We start from the raw sequence: 17,696 nt of genomic DNA, 5'->3' as shown, positions 1-17,696 counted from the left end.
AAATAAAGACTCTGTAGGAAAAGTAGCTGAAATTTATTCTAGTCTTCTTCAATGTCTATGTTTCTTAAAAGTACATTATCATGCCTAGCTTACTGAATTTTGCTGACAAAGTCTTTACCTATCTCAGCAAGTCTTACAGTAGATAAGATAAACTGTGAGTAAGAATCCCAACAAAGGCAAAGGTCTTCCAACCTAACAATAAACCTCAACAGAGCCTTGGTTTCTTCACTCATGTCGGGCAGAGACCAATCTTACACTAGTTGAACATCAGTGCATCTCAAATTATAGGTCCCAGGCTGGAGCAGATATCTCTATCAAATCAAACCACAGATGACTCAGTATTTCTGCTCTTCTCTATTACTGCTTGCTACCTCCTATTCAAAGACTTAAAAAAGGGAAACAAGAAATGAAGGAGAGAATCAGGTCCTGTGAACTGGTTATGAAATTAAGTATAGGGTTTAGATGGAGGAATATAGAGACACAAATTCCTGTTGCTGTATGAGCATTTCTTGTATGGTAAATGTCAGACTTCCTGGAAAAGGGAATGACAACTCACTCCAGTATTCTCACCTGGAGAATTCCACGGACAAAGGAACCTGGTGGGCTACAGTCCATGGGGTCACATACAATCAGACATGACTGATAGACTAACACATAACGTCAGACTTAGTGAGGAACCTCTTCACCAGGCTCATTCACTAAACAACTATGCATCTACTGAACTCCTACTACCAGACCCTGGGCTGAGCTCTGGGCACAAAACAGTGAGCAAGAGAGGCGTGACCCCTGCTCTCACAGAGATTACGCTCTACATGCTGCTGCTGCTGCTGCTGCTAAGTCACTTCAGTCGTGTCCGACTCTGTGTGACCCCACAGACGGCAGCCCACCAAGGCTCCCCCATCCCTGGGATTCTCCAGGCAAGAACACTGGAGTGGGTTGCCATTTCCTTCTCCAATGCATGAAAGTGAAAAGGGAAAGTGAAGTCGCTCAGTCATGTCTGACCCTAAGCGACCCCATGGACTGCAGCCCACCAGGCCCCTCCGTCCATGGGATTTTCCAGGCAAGAGTACTGGAGTGGGGTGCCATTGCCTTGGAGGCAGATAAAAACCCAACCAACCAACCAACCGTAACAACAGCTTGTAATCAGTACTGTGAAAGAAATAAATAGGATGCTCTTAAAATCAACGAGGAAGATATTAACTCTATTAGCAGGCAGAAAAGTGCAAATTAAATTCAATAAGATGTAATTTCATATATACCAGAATGGCAAAAAAAATTTTAAGTCATATAATGCTGTCAGCCAAGGTGTAGAGAAATAAGAACTTTCATACACTTTTGGTAGGCAGTAACCAAGAACAGCTACTCTGGAGAATAATTTGGTAATTTCGAGCAAAGTTAAGCAATGTGTACCCTATAGCAGTTTTACTTTTAGGTATAATCTAGGTCAATTCTCAAACATACCCAAACACACAAAAAGATATGCAGATATATATCTATGTATATGTACATATATACATACACACTGCAGCCTTATTTATAACATCAAAAAACTGAAAGCAGTCTATAAATAGTCATGTATAAGGAAACTGAAAATGGAATTATGACATATTCACATAATGAGATACAGATAAAAATGAATCAACTAGAACTATAAGCATTAATACACAGAGAAAATCTTGAAAAAACAATACTGAATAGAAGCACAGAAGGATTTGTATATGACATATGATTTACATATGCAGATTTCTTTAAAAAGCAACATTGCATAGACTGCATATGTTTACATACATATATTTAAAGTGCAAAAACTTGCAGAAGGAACGTACATTAACTTTAGACTTGATTCCTTCTGGGCAGTGACCTATTCTGAAACTGAATTTAAGGAGGCTTTGACCTCTCTCATGTCTTACTTCTGGAGAAAGAGTAAAGAGAGAGGGAGAAGCCAGCCTTTGCCAGAGGAGTGACACGACAGGAGAATCCAAACTGAAGAGAATGGGCAACAACCTGTCATCCAACAATCTAGTCGCTGGAGCCTTCTTTCTGTCATATCCAAGCCTTTAGTACAGTCTTGCTTAAGTATTCCAGCTTGGTCTCAGCTATGCTGAGAAATGAGTAAAAAACAGTTTATCCTTTGGCCCTGGGGGTTAGCAGGACCTCCCAAGATCTGATAATTAATGGGGATAGTGTGTGCAGGAAAGGTGGGAGGTGGGTGTAGAGTGAAGGGGTGGGGGATAGCAAGCTGTCAGGGAAGTTCAGATGATATGAAAAGGGAGCTATAACAGATGGGGCAAAACAGGACATATTAAAAGCAGACAAGGCAATAGGGCAAAGTAATTACTCTTGTCATCATTTCATAATCTGGATGAAATTCAGAGTTAAAGTTGACTCGCAAAATTTCAACTTTTGAGGGAGATCTCAGCCCCTATCTCCTGGGCTCTATCTGTCAATCTTGTTGCCCCACTGGAGCAACCCTTGGTTACCAGTATCTCATACGGTTACCCTTCATTTTCAAAGAAATATGGAAAGAAAGGAGACACGTACCTTCATGTGGACCCATAAATATATCCTTTGTGACTTTATGTGGGAATGGCTTGAACAAGTCTCTGCCTGGAGCTGAGTGTGCAGAGACTCTGGCTGTGGAGCTGATTCAATGGTCAGGCCAGGGGTGGTGCTGTTGCCACCTTTCCACTTTAGTCAACTATCACCCGCTGCACAGGCTGTTTCTCTAGTTACCCCACCACTCGCCCCAGCATTCTAGAGGGTGTGACTGCACAATGAGAGTGCCTAGTAGGCTCTGGTCATAGATCTTCCCCAGCACTCTGACTACTTACCACCTCCAAGGCTATGCACCTCTTAAGTATGATCCCTTATTCTCCAGGCTTATAAAACAGCCTGAGATTATACTGGTCCCCAACACACTTCTCCATCCTGGGCTGCCTCTCCCTCTTAATCAAAGATGTAGATAGATTATCTTTTTAAGACTTTAATAAGAGTTTAGGTTATTACCATTAATTGATAATAACCAATATTCACCTTTTTTTCTAAGTCCTTTTCCTTCAGCTCAATGTGCTATCACCAGTTACACAATCTGACGTGTTATACCTCTCTGAGAATTTAAATTTTGAGCACATCATGCCTGTTAGTGCTGCTGCTTCTCCCTGGCCAGTCTGAAACAGTTTAGGCAAACTTGTAGGACAACATACTTCTAGAAATATCAACATTCATATTAGTATGAATTTTATTCTGTTTCTAATAAGCAGACCTCTCTACGATCCCTGGGTATAGTTTTTGTTATTTATTACAAAGGAAATTTTAATATAATACCCCATTACCTTATCCTGGATAGTGGTATAAAGTTCATTTGCATGACTTCATTTAATCCCATAGTAAAAGAATCTGTCTCCACAATTATTCAGCCTTATGCCTACAAGTAAATGACATTTTCCCTTTTAAAGTTCTGTAATATGTTTTCCCTAACTCCAGCCTCAGTTCTCTCCCCTTTTACCTCTCACATCCTTCAGCCTAGTTAACTCAACATTCTTTCAGACGTCTACTTTTATTTTCCAGCTACCCACACTCTCAGAACTCTCACAAATCATGCTCTTCATTTGAAAGCTCTTTTTGCAATATGTCAAGATAAAATCTGTCTTTTCCTATCTTTTTCAAAGCCAAATCCAATATCTTCTTCAAACAGCCTTAGTAAACAATGAGGAAAAAGAGAGTGAATGACTAACCTACATGCAATATAGCCCAGAACACCTTCAGAATATGGACTGTCTAGTCCAGATAGGAAGAAGAACAGATTTGGCCAATTCAAACACCCCAATCTTTGGCCACGGTAGCAGTCCATGTTTGAGAGTGTGACCCCCACACACATGACCCATGCCAAACCAACAAGACTCCTCCCCTGGCCTTTTCTACCAAGTTATAGGTAAAGATCTTCTCTCGGCAGTGAGGCTGCTAAGCTGAAAGGACATGAATTTGGGGCCTTGGTAGCCATCAGGCCCATGCTGTGACACAGCTTGTCAGAGAAATAGTGACAGGGAAAGGGAACTGAGATTGGGGGTGGTGATACAAAGGCCTTAGAATTTATAAGGTTCTTTTTACTCTGTAAATGAAAATAAAGTCAACTATATCCTTAGAACTTAATAATCAATTTCTCCTTTACCCGCTCCTCCCCCAAATCAGCAAAATCAAACCAACACAGCAGTAATTAACACAACATTATAAATAAACTATACTTCAATTTAAAAAAAATCAAACCAAAAGGGGGCAGGTGTGCATCGTGAGGGGAGGACCTGTGAACAGAGGCCATCAGAAAGGAAAAGCACAAAGCAGAAGCATGGGTGGGTCAGCAACAATTCTAGTTTTCCAGGGAGTGGGTGTGTAAACAGTGGGAAACAGTGGGACAGAGGCTGAAAGGGGGACTGGGGCCACATTCTCGTCCTTTAAGGCAAGGGGAGAAGCATGGAACTGGTCAAGCTCTCTAACAGACTATAGCAGGTGGCTGAACCCCAGTTCTTTCCAAACACCTCTTTTCTGCGGAAGCAACTTCCAGTTATTTACTTCACTTAATTCTTATTTTGTAATAGTGCCCATTTACCAAGTGATGTGCGAGAGTTTAAAGCTGTTTAAATCCCTTTAGAAGAGGCAGTCACATATATACATCCTCACAGTAGGGTTCTATAAATCAGTCCTCCAAAGAATTACTGCCATTAAACAGCCAGCATGGAACCACCCAGCCCTCAGCCAGGTCTGGAGTTCTTACCCTAGGAATATGAACTCCACTCTTGTGAGTGCACTCCATTATCAGCATCTTCTACAGGAATATATATCCTGGAAGATAGCAGCTTTTCACTCTCCATTAATATTTATTGAGCGCCCCTCTGATGGAAGTGGAAGGCAAAGTGACAAGATATGCCAAGAGCCTTAAATGTGTTCATTCCAAGATCCATCTAAAGAAATAATCCAACGTGTATACAAAATTTATGCAGAAAAATGTACAGATTATAATAACTGAACATACTATAAGGAATCTCATTTCCAAAAATAATGGAATAGTTAAGTCATGGGATAGCTATACGAGGATATAACTATATATAAGTTACTATATATAAGTACGAGGATATAAGTCAGCCATTCGAGTTTTTTTTTCCTTTTTGGCTGTGCCATGTGGCTTGCAGGGAACTTAGTTCCCTGACCAGAGATTAAACACAGGACCACGTAATGAAAGTGCCATGTCCTAACCACTAGACTGCCAGGGAATTCCCCATTAAAGACTGTTTTTTATGAGAGTTTAAAAATGGAAATGGGATTGTGTTCTAATATTAAGTCAGAAAAGGAAATATATAACTGTACATCCAGTATGACCAATCAAATAAACTTTAAAAATTACTAAAAAAAACTATACACACACAAACATATCTCAAACTAAACACAGCAACATGGCTGTCCCTGGGCTGTAGGCTTCTGAGCTTTTCTCTGCTACTTCTTAACTCTCTGTGCTCTCCAACTCTTCAACTATGAGCATGTACTCTTTTGATAACCAGAATACAAAAGTGAAAACTGGGAAGAAATATAATAAAATACAGCTATCTCTAGGTAACAGGATTACAGGTAACCTTTAGTTTTACACTTTTCTGAATTTTCCAAATTTGATTATACACAAGAATTGTTTTTAAACATACAGCATAGTTACTCACGTGATATGCACACATTAAACACTACACATGAAGTTTTAGAAATATGTGAGAAATAATGATGATGATATTTATACAAACATAGTGATTACAACTTCATAATAAGTGTGTGTGAACGTGTGGAAATGTCCATGGAGAGAGTTGTTTAAAAATGAAAAACAGTTCTGTGTACTTTTTTGTAAAATTAAACATTGATTCCTGGGACCCCGCAACATTTTATCATGAGAACTTTCAACCATACACCTAAGCTGAAAGAATTTACAGTGAACATCTGTATACCCACAACCCGGATTCTACCATTAATATTTTACTATACTCAATTATCATACATCTATCAGCCTTATATCCATCTTACTAATCCCTTTTGTAAAGCTGAAGTATAGTTGATTTACAATATTAGTTTCAGGTGTACACCATAGTGATCCAAAATTCTTATAGATTATGTTCCATTTAAAATTTTTATAAAATACTGGTTATATTTCCTGTGCTCTATAATATATCCTTGTAGCTTATTTATCTTATATATAGTAAGATATATAAATTTGTGCCTCTTAATTTCCTAGTATAATTATTTTTGAAGGCAATATATCACATGCACAAAGAAGCTATAGTATTTGTCTTAGTTCTAATTTCAAATTTTTAAACATTCTCACAAGCAGAAGACAATTAAGCAGCACCAAAGTAGATAATTAACAATAAGTCTGTTGATTCACTGTTTCAACTGGAAATAGCTTTTCTCCTTTCACATCAATTCCAAGCACTGTTACCGCTAATCACCCCTCCTCTCATTACTGAGATCTCAATATAAGTGCTATTTGCCTCAGGGGAGCTGTATAGTACTGAAGTCACTAGGACAATCAAAGAACCAAAAGAAATGGTACGATTTTAATTATATTTTCAATTACTGGGGGGAGGGGAAGCATGTAGTTGGATTAGGACAGAAAACAGAGGAAGAAAAGACAGTTCAGATTGAAGTTATGAGCTTTGTTGTGATGCTAAGATAACTTCCTGGAATATCATCAAATTCAGTAAAGATTTTTCTAAGGCAAGATAGAGACCAGAGGAGCTTGCTTCATCAGCTAGTCCCATGCACAACACCGGTGCCAAGGCTGAATGCAGCAACGCTGGCTTCACATTTGTTCTGCTTTGTCTCCTAAGAGTGCCCAGTGGTTTCCAAAAAGCCCTCAGGTATACCGCGCCACTCTACAGATGTCGCACATCACAGTTCCTACCTCCGAGGCCTCCTACCACCTGTAGCCAAACTCCTGACCCAGACACCCCCAGTCTCTAGAACACCACAGAAGCCTTTACCAAAGAGGTGAGAATGAAGTACATTCATGAGTGCTGAGGAGAAAAAAAGAAGGGCCTATGACTGTTTCTTCTTTAGAACACAGAGAACCTGTACATTCATAACCACTGACAGTGACATACACTTGCCATCCTTCTATTTGTATCAGAACTGAACTAAAAGTTATATATATTTAATGAGGCCAGAACACACTGTTATATTAAAGCTTCACCCAAAATACAAAGAATTTTTGTCAGACTATTTTTAAGCCTTAGTATTAAAAAATAGTTGATAATATAATTTCTAAAACTCAATTTCATTTATTATCTTAGTATATTTATATGTGAGAAAAATCCTAATGGATACACACCAAAATATTAACAGTGATGAATAACAAGTGCTTTTTATTTCTTTACTTTTTGGTATTTTTATATCTGTTTTGCTATAAGCACACAATTTTTTAATATTCTGATTTAGCGGCATGTCCAATTTGATGAAAATAAATGCTTTCACATATTAAAAGTAGGAAAATATACACTATTTCTGGAATTTTTCACCTTGAATTTTACTATTACCCTCTCTCAAATGAGCTCCTTCTAGGTAAATTATGTCAAATATTAAGAGTAATCTGCCACCATTTACCAAAAAATAATATAGCTTCTTGTTTTTGAGTAAAGAGTTTATAACAAATGATTTCCTAACAGCAGCAGGCTGAGTATGTGGTATACATAAAGTATACCGGTCATAATAAGAAGTGTTTGGCACTGGGATTTAAAAATCTGTAATAATGCTATGAGCCTGCCCCTTCCAAAGTGAGTCTCAGTCTCATCTGTCTTGCTAAGGAAGCTCAGCTTTATACACAGCTCAACTCCCCTGCCACATCTCAGCTCTGGACATTGCCAGGTGAGAAAGAATGGGCGATGGATTCAGAACAAAGTGAGGTTTTCAACTTCAGTTCCACCCATGGCAAGTTATGAAACCTGATTCTTAATTTCCTTATCTCTGATGAAAACCACCTTGTAATATTGCTCCAAGGATTAGAGAAATGTACGAACTGGGTTGCCTATGAGACAGATGTTAGTTTCTCCTTTTGATGTTAATGCTAATATGGAGAGATTCCACTGCACTTAACATAAAACTCGCACCTGAAAATAATGATTCACCTGTGGGTGTGCGCGCTGGCTGAATCCCAGACACAAGGAAGCTGCCTTCCCTGCACCTTCTGTTCTTACTTAGTACCCTCGGAGTCTCCTTCGTGTTGCCTCTGACAGCCACTTACCACATCTACCCCAAAAGTAGGAGAGTCAGGCTGTATGGGTTTGTAAGGTATCCATTTCCCTGTATTAATTCTTTCTTCCCATTTCTTTCAGGGCCAGTCAACAGAAAAAAGTAGGAAGATGGAACTGCTAGTTTACTTTATGGATTTTCAAATTAACAACAGAGCGACAGGGAAAAAGCAGTCTAAGATGAACTGCCATTTAGGAAAATACTAATGAGTCAAGTTGAATTTTGTGTTTTCAGAGATATAGCCAAGAGACATCTGCTTTTTGTATTAAAATCACTAAATCTTTCTTTTAGAACAGGTTTTGTTGTTAGTAAAGTCTCCCCTCCAAATTGACCGCCCCCAACCTTCTCTGCTGTGAGGTGACAACCATATGGCACCCGTGATTACGGTTTCAAATATCAATTTGAGGAAAGGAGATCTTAATTGTAAAAAGACACCACCCAATAACCTACAAAAATAGGGACCTGGCAAGCAATTTTTGAACACAATAGCAAATCATTTTAAATAAACTTGATCCAGTGTTCAAAAGAACACGAAGGAATCGTGATCAGCTATGAAGAGAGATCCACCTCTACAAGACCACCAGCACAGGGAGGGAAGCACTGCAGAGATCCTGTACACAGCCCTCCTTGGTGCTTGTACAGTCCTTACCTGACAGTCAAAGTCCTGGAAGTTTCGTGTACCATTCTGTCAACAGAAGGCAGAAAACACAGTCAGTTTCCCTGTGTGGATTCCCCCATGTGCAGCAAATTCAGTTCACAGTGACAGCAGCGCATGTGCAGCCTCCTGGTTGCCATAAAAGTACAATGGTTCTCATCAACAGGCTTCAGAGGCAATGCACGCCAGTAAAAGGGGAGTCTTTAGTGATGGGGTTACACTTTGGCAGGCTTCCCGCGAAGATGAAGGAAAAGAGTCTGGTTTCCTAGTAAAGCTTGTAACTTGTTTCCCTACCTAAGGAGAGCAGGGAGAGCTTGTGGGAAGAGAGAAAACATGGATCAGAGTCTGAGAATACATTCACAATCCACTCGGGAGGTACCTGGGAGGAAAGGAGCTAGAGGCCAACTGTGACAGGAGCCAGTGTGCCCAGGACAAGGAAGCAAAGAAAGGATGAAGACGAGAACAAAGATACAGATGGGCCAAGAATGAAAGATCTGAAATCTAACAAGGAAGAAAGGCAGTGTCAGTGAAGAAGGGAAACAGTAAAACGCAGTTCCTCATACACTGGTCTATCTTCAGATCAGATCAGTCGCTCAGTCGTGTCCGACTCTTTGTGACCCCATGAATCGCAGCACGCCAGGCCTCCCTGTCCATCACCAACTCCCGGAGTTCACTCAGACTCACGTCCATCGAGTCAGTGATGCCATCCAGCCATCTCATCCTCTGTCGTCCCCTTCTCCTCTTGCCCCCAATCCCTCCCAGCATCAGAGTCTTTTCCAATGTGGTCTATCTTAGGAAACTGCTAACAGGATAAAGGACAAATCACTGAATTGTTTAAAAAGTAGGACATAGTCAAAAGATCCAAGGAGAATTCACCAAGCTTCTAAGAAGAGACTGTATCATAGTAAGGTTGGATTGCCCAAAAAAAAAAAAAATCAATGGTAATGACTCAGAGGCATTTCTGTAATATTTCAGATGCCAGAGGTGCAAGAGTATGACATAAGAGTATAAAAAGGGTAAATGAGTGATGTCTTTGGGAGAAAAAAAACCTTCTGACTCATAAAGTAAAAGCTCCTCCCAAGCCTCATTACCCTCATTATTCAGAAACTGATATATCCATCCACCCTCCAGAAGGCATGGAGCTATAATGATAATAAGCACCTACCCAAAGCTGCCCCTTCAGAGAAGATCGAGGTCTCTGATGCCAAGGGAGTACTAAGCAATCCCCTCTCTTGTCAAGAAGATCCTCTTAGAAACAGTTCTGTGTCCCACCACTCTCACTGCTGGCAGGACAGAACAGAGGTTAAAAGCACAGCCCAGCGCGGTAAAGAAAAAGCAACAACAAAAGCCACCCAAAGAAACAAACTGTCCTCCCCTGAGAGGAACTAGCGGAGGCAGCTGGGATGATGCACAGCACTCTTTAATACGGCAGCTAATAGCCACAGCTGCCAATTTAAACTAAAATTTAAAATTCAGTCTCACTGTCACATTAGCTGCATTTCAGATGCTCAGCACACACGTGTGGCCAGTGGCTACTGTATTACTGGGCAGTGCAGACACAGAACATTTCCTTTGACTGCAGAAACTTCTAGTGGACAGGGCCGATCTACAGAGCTTTTGAGGGAATAAGATTATGGATAAGCAGCCCTTATCTCTCTACAGGTGGCAGTAAAGTCACAATAGATTACCCATCAGAGAGACTATTGATGACACTGAGAAGAGGAGAGAGTGGTGGAGACAGCTAGTCCGAGGTATTAGCCCTGGAATGAAACCAAGTTCACAAACTAAAGTTTGATGCAGTCACAGCAAGGAGAAACAACTACAATGCCATGTAGATAGCACACTCCCAAGGAATGCTGCCACTGGTAAGAAGGATCAATAGTGTTCCACGGCCCCACTGGCCCCACACAGCTGCTGAGAACTCCTTCAGAGAAGTCATTGTACTTAATTTCTAGTTTGACTGTGAGAAGCAGAAGGGAGGGCCGTTCTCATGGACGAGGGTAGATTGTTGTAGTAGGATATAAATGACCAGCCAGTGAGCCCCAGTCCTATTCAACTCGCACCCTCTACCACATTCAGCAGGGGGCCAGGGGTAAGTCAGGTACTTGATGGATATTTATAAAAGGTATAAGCCAACGTAATAAAATTAAATACTGACAAGTTTCTGTTAAGATTTTGGGTCAAAAACAACAGAAAAATTCCACTGCATCCCAGTCATTAAATAAAAATATAGACTATAAAACAGTCGTCAAAGTTTGACCTCAACTACATTAAAACATGCACCAAAAGAGACTAGAAGAAAAATACCAAAACATTAACAATAGCAACTATTTCAGAATAGAAAGATTATGGGCGATTACACTTTTCTTGAAACTTTTCTACAATAAGCATGTACTTCACTTTTTGCAATGGAAAAAAAAAAAGATTTGGTGTGGAATAAAAAATATGTCTGTAACTTAGTATTTTGTAAAATATGACTTAAAGATTCATTTAATATTTTGAGGAATAATCTATAATGATATCAAAACAGACTGTATTAGAGCTTCAATCTTACTGGGCTCCCAGAGATTGCCTGAAGAGATTATTTAGAAAGCTTAGGGAGTATCACTCCAGTCTGAACTAAAATCTTGGTCCTGGAACACAGACACACAAATTCTGATGAGCAATTTGAGAAGCAGCTGTCGCCGTATGCATGAATTCCTTTCTTCACTATCTTGTGATCACAGTCAAGAAGCATTTTGTGAGGCTGAAGCTTGAGATGAGCACAAAGGGAAATGCCAAAAAGTAGAAAGATGCAATTCTCTCCTGAAACCAAATGATCTTTGTTGAGAACCTAGCAAGAACATGGTTGCACAATTTTTATGCAATGTTCACCTCCCAAAGAAAAGATACTAGTAATCAGAGGAAGACTAACACTTGTTTTCTTGGCTTTTTTTTTTTTTTTAAAGATGTCAGATCCTCTTGGAATCTGGCTTCAGGCTTCATGAGTGATCAAGCATCTTGGAGAAAGGATATGACTGGGTCAGTCTGACCGTGTTTGGTGCCCAGACTTTCTGAGCCAAGATCATTAGCTGGTCCCCAAATGATCTGAGTGTGGTCAACCAAAGCCAAATTCTCTGAACTCATTAAAAATTCAATACTGCTCACTAGATAGATTCTGGAAGGGGAAAGACTTCCCTGGGACACTCCCCTGGGGATTTATTTGTCTCTGATATTTGTAGCGCAGGGTTTCACTCCAACAAAACTTTCAGAAGTTTCAGGCTCTGGGTGCTTTCTTTTTATTTTCTGTCCCATTTGAATATAGCATTAATTCCATGTTCAGAGAGATTTTTGCACTAAGCAGACTTAAGCAGCAGAAAGGGATTCAAGATAATAAATGAAAACAATAGAATAATGTAGGGGAAGAGGGAAAAAAGGAAAAATCAAGGAAAAAGAGAAATCATAACTGAAAGCTGCAGTCAAGGTAGAAGCCAGCTAAGGGGCATGTTTCTTGGTGGAGACTCTAGGCCAAGTGAAGAAGGTAAATAAGGAGCTCAAGAAAGTAAATTTTAAAAAAGTAATTCTCTCAGCTCAAGCCTGGAGAATAGGCAAAAAGCAACTGAGAATCTATCAGTGTATGAAAAGAAGTATTAGAAAAAGGGGGAAGGCAAGGAGAAAAATTTAAAAATCAAGTAACTGCTAGACAGTTATAGAAATATAACTGGACAGAAGAGAAACATAATTTCCCACTATGAGATCTGGTCAAGATCAACATATAGTTTCAAAAGACAGAAAGCAACAGAGAAAACAGAAAGACAGACCTTAGAACCAACTACCAACAGGAGGAGATTTGGGGCAAATCTACGTGTTTGGTGACCTTGATGTGGGGTGCAGTGTCTGACTCACTACTCCATTCCCAGTTCTGGCACTTAGTAAAGGCAATAAACATCATTCTGGAAGAGATATGAGCATCTCAAAATAGAGATACTCAATTTGAGTAAGATATGAATACCAAAGAGGAAGAGTGACACGCAACTGATGAGCTTGGAACTAAAGGACAGTTGTTAAAACAGGAAAAGTTTTAGAAACAAGCAGATTAAAGACTGTCAAAGAGAATAAAATATGGCATGTCTACTAAAAAAAAAAAAAGGACAATAACTCTTACCAATAGAAAGTAAAAACATGGGAAACTGTACAAGCAATGTATTAACAGCACTTCACAAATATTCTTTAATGAAAATATCAACAAGTCTGTGTTGCTGTTGTTTTCAAAGAGACCTTGGAGGGTGTGGGGTGGGGGGGGAAGTTCAGGAAGGAGGGGCTCTATGTTTATTTACGGCTGATTCACCTTGCTGTATGGCAGAAATCGACACATTGTAGAGCAATTATCCTCCAATTAAAAATAAATTAAAGACCAAACAAAACAACCTCTGCCTGTCTCTGCTGCCCTGGAGATGACTAAAATGTTCTTCCTGCTCTTCCTCTTATAATATCCTCCCTACCTCCTATATCCAGTCACCAGTAGAGGGTCTACCTCACTTTCTACTGTAACAACCAAAACAAATAAATAACTTATTCATTCCCCACACTGAATATTTATTCCCCTTCTTGATAGGTCCTCAGTTCTGCTGAAGCCAACTGTGGTCTCCTATTTATTTTCTCAAGTCTGGTCTTTGGCATCCATAGGCTCAGCAGTATCTGAACTAAGGGTAGGTAAAGGAAGATAGGGAAAATAAAGCACAAATCAGGGAGCCCTCCTGCTTATACAGCTCTGTGGAGGTGGGGGGAAGGGGTTGGAACAACCAGCTAACAAGAGGCAGCAGGTGGTGGGAAGAACCTGGGACCCCCGACCCAGACTGAAGTCAACATCCGTGGGGTCCGGTCCTAGCTTCACCACCTCACTAGACACCAGCAAAGGACAAGTCATATAATTTCTCTGAACCTCATCTGTAAAATGGAGTTAAAAATACATTTAACTACTTCCTTCACAAAAAGTTAGGAGATTCAAATTAGATAGTACTTGTGAAAATGCTCTGAAAATGGTTAATTGCTATTAAAAAAAAATCATTTCATATAATTCTGTCTCAAAAAAAAAACCACACACACACAGAAGTGCTGGCAGGTGCTTCTTTCCATCACTGGAGCCAAAACAAGCATGGCAAAATTACCCACTTCTTCACAATTCTGAGCCATAGACAAAATCACAGGCATACTAAAATTAAATGGGAAAAGTACCAACAAATGACAAGAAAAAAGTTAACATAAGTCTCGCTTAAAGCTATTTTGAGAATGATTCCTTATAGTCAGCTCAGGATAAATTTCTGCATTTCAGGCTGGGTCCAGACTCCCTTTAGCTCCTTGAAACCTGGAAGGGCACAACAATATCTCTAAGAATGTATCTAGGAAGAGAATGGACAGAAAGATGAGGTGAAATGATATAAATCTCTAGGTTTCTGCGTACAGAGAGAGGGCAAGCCTCAGAGGTGATGCCAAAACTTCTACAGGGTGAACACAGTGGAAAGGCCTCAGGCTGTGGAGTAGGAAAGGTTTGGGTTTCAGTCCTGGCTTTGCCACTTCCTGACTGGGCAAGCCTTACAGTCAGATTTTCATCTACTAAGTGAGGAAGACTATCTATTTCAAAGGAATGTTCTGATGATTAAAAGAAAGAAGGTATGTAAAGCACCCAACAAATAACAGCAGGATAGGCTATTAGGCAAAAATAAAACGTCCCTGAAAACTAAAAATGTTAAGACTTCCTTTGCTATTCAAGTCTGGAAGTTTATACCCTACCAGCAGTGGTTCTCAACTGGGGAGACTCTGACCCCCAGGAGACATCTGATATTGTCTGGGGACAAGTTTGGTTGTCATGACTTGAAGATGCTACTGGCATCTAGTGGGTAGAGAGGCCAGGGATGCTGTTAAACACCCTACAATGAATAGGGCAGCCTCCCACAACAAAACATTTAGAGTGCCAAGAGCAAGAAACCCTGTCCTACAGCACGTGCTCTTGGGTACACAATCTGAGTAAGCTGCTTCACCTTTCTCAGCCCTCGTCTCCTCATCAGCAATATGAGAATAAATCGATCTGCATGTCCTAAATCACCAAGCCTTTGGGAGGATCAAATGAAATAATGGATGAGAAGCACTACCGTCATTATACCCTTAAAAATGTATGCAAAAGCACCCACTTATTGGGCAAAGGCAGAGCACTGATATACTGGGGAGTGGGGGGTGGAATGGGGTAGAAGGCTTTGTTTGAGAATGACACCATCTGAGGAGGGCCTATTGCCAACCTACTTCTATAAAGCTTGGCTGGAGCAGGGGGAGTGCTCATGAATAGTGATGGGCTAGGAGCACTTCCCAGGGAGAGAGAGGCGTGAGATGGAGCGTGGGAAGTGGGTAGGAACAGCACAGGCACATCAAAGAAGAGCTACCAGATGTTAGGAAGTGAGACAATGCCTGGTATCTTAGACTGCTCAGGCTGCGTGAATGGCTTTTACAACAAAAATTTATCTTCTCACAGTTCTGGAGCCTGGAAGTCCAAGATCAAGGTTCCAGCAGGGTTTGGTTTTAGGTGAGAGCTCCCTTCTTGGCTTGCAGACGGCTGCCATCCATGTTTCCTCATCTGTCCAGGGTTGGAGGTAGAAGATATATCTCTCTCCCTCTCCCTCACTCTTCTTATAAGGCCATCAATTCTATCAGATTAGGGCTCTACCACATGACCTCATTTAACCTTAGTCACCTCCTTAAAGCCCTTATCTTCAGTATAATCACATAGGAGGCTAGTGCTTCAACATATGAATTTTAGGGGAGCAGACATAATTCTGTTCATAGCATTTGGGCACACATCAGACACAGCCAGGGAATCACTATAGCCTCAGAGATGAGGACCCAAACATTAATCCAACACTTTTCTGTGGTTACAGTCGCCAAATCTTTTCTTTTCCAGCTGCCTTCTCTATGAGACATCCAGGCAATTAACTCCTGGAGTTCTTCATGTAGCTGCCTCAGGCATCCTGTGGACTTCCAAGGTCAGGAAAGACTCCTCTTCTTACCTGGGCCCCAATCTTCAAATGTCTGACATCCATCAGGTCATAGGCTTCCAACACTGGCTAATCAGAATCACTTTAGGCATGGTTCTCAATTTTTGGATGCTTTTGTAAACGTTCACCCCAGATCAATTCAATTATAATCTCTGGAGGTAAGACCTAGGCATCAATTATTTTTAAATCTCCCCAAGTAATTGCAATAAGCAGCCAAGGTTGAGGACCACTGATCATAGAGAGATGTGCGTGCCCTGTCCGCATCCCCTCAGATTCCAATTTAGTTGTTCTAGAGTGGGGACCCAGGAATCTGTATTTTTAAACAAGTTCCTAGCTGATTCTGGTGACCACTCAGGTTTAGGATATGTTTCTAAGTTCCTGAAGCTAAACTGCCTACCCGCACCTGCCTTGTAACTATTCATTTCTGTGGCTGTACGTAAGCATCACAGATGTAGATTCTACTTCCTTCCTCCTCTTCGTGGCCCATCATTTGGGTACAGCCCTTCATATGCACCAAAATTCAGTGCTTAACAGAGAGTTTTCTGAAAACATGAAGGGAAGCAACGAAAGAAACAAAAAAGGGTTTAAAAAGTGTGCAGCTTGCCAAGGGGGAGAGCAAGAGATCTGGTGAAAGATAAAGGAAGGGGTGGGAATAGGGGTAGAGATGAGGTCACAGGGACAAGAATGGGGTTGAAGGGTTTCAACAGCAAATTAGTGAACATAGCAAGTCAATAGCCCTAGAAGCTGTAGGTGAAGGGCCCTGCCTTGGGCAAAAAAAGATTAACAAGCAACAGCATCTTCTGGTATAGCCCCCATTGGCATCCTGACCCTACCCAACTTTACCCTTTCCATCAATACTTCCCCAGGAAAGGATGCCATGAGCTCATCCACACCAAGCTAGAAGAGTAATTTAATAGGGGACAATGACAATACATCAAAAGAACAGGGCCTAAAAGAAGGAATTTCACACACTTACTGAATGGAGAGGGAGAAGAGAGAGGATAAACCTTTCTTAGCTTTTTGGTAACTCGTATCATCACAGCACTCTTTACCTGCTGAATCCTGGTGACTGTTAACTATGACGCTCACTGTGTGTTCTCTGACATGAACAGAAAGATGAGGTATATCACCAACATCCAGGCACCCTTGATGAAAACCTCAACGCAGACAGAGAGGTCGCATCACAGACAAGCCTTACGGAGAGCACCGCAGCCTGTGTGCATTACCAGCCATGGATGCTAAGTTTTCCTTATAGAAACTGAAAGTCACGATTCCTGGATTCTAAATCAAACCCCACTCATACTTTCCGCTTAACATCTCTATCTGTAGAACAGGACATGTCAAGGATAATTTGTCTGAATTTGGCTGGTGGAAACAAAAGTAGGAAGAAAGAGAGGCAAGACATCAAGAAGAAGGTTAAGAAATATATTTTTTAAAGTTTTCTCCCCACAGAAAATCAAGATAAATATGTTTTTAGTTACTATTCAGATAATACAGAAAACAAACTAACCACAGAAGAAAGGACTTACATATATTTTAGTGACAACAGCAATCTTTACCTTATCATTTAGAAGTGGTTTGATCTCTGTGAGTTGAACATCCTGAAGTTCATCCATGAGGCCAGATGAGAGTAGAGGATTCTCAAGAATAAATCAGTAACTCTGAAACAGAAGTGGAGAAAAAGGCTTAAAACTAGGAGTTGGAAACATAATGGTCACACTACATCCATTCATTCAAACATTAAG

The 17,696-nt window shown here is 40.6% G+C and overlaps 1 protein-coding gene across 5 annotated transcripts in view; it reads right to left on the bottom strand.

Moving 5' to 3' along the window:
- Nucleotides 1-17,696, bottom strand: part of NDRG3 (NDRG family member 3) — a 62,409-nt gene that overhangs the window by 30,635 nt on the left and 14,078 nt on the right. For 3 of the 5 annotated variants that reach the window (XM_025263516.3, XM_025263520.3, XM_025263517.3), the window contains 2 exons: nt 17,511-17,612; nt 8,924-8,959 (listed from right to left, as the gene is read on the bottom strand). In XM_025263516.3, the coding sequence (XP_025119301.1) occupies nt 8,924-8,959; nt 17,511-17,567 (93 nt within the window). In that variant the 5' untranslated portion in view covers nt 17,568-17,612. The remainder of the gene's footprint in view (nt 1-8,923; nt 8,960-17,510; nt 17,613-17,696) is intronic. The other 2 variants (XM_025263518.3, XM_025263519.3) reach the window with 1 other exon arrangement.

Source organism: Bubalus bubalis, chromosome 14, assembly GCF_019923935.1.
Source record: "Bubalus bubalis isolate 160015118507 breed Murrah chromosome 14, NDDB_SH_1, whole genome shotgun sequence".
Classification (NCBI taxonomy): domain Eukaryota; kingdom Metazoa; phylum Chordata; class Mammalia; order Artiodactyla; family Bovidae; genus Bubalus; species Bubalus bubalis.
This window is presented reverse-complemented; position numbering and strand designations above follow the sequence as displayed.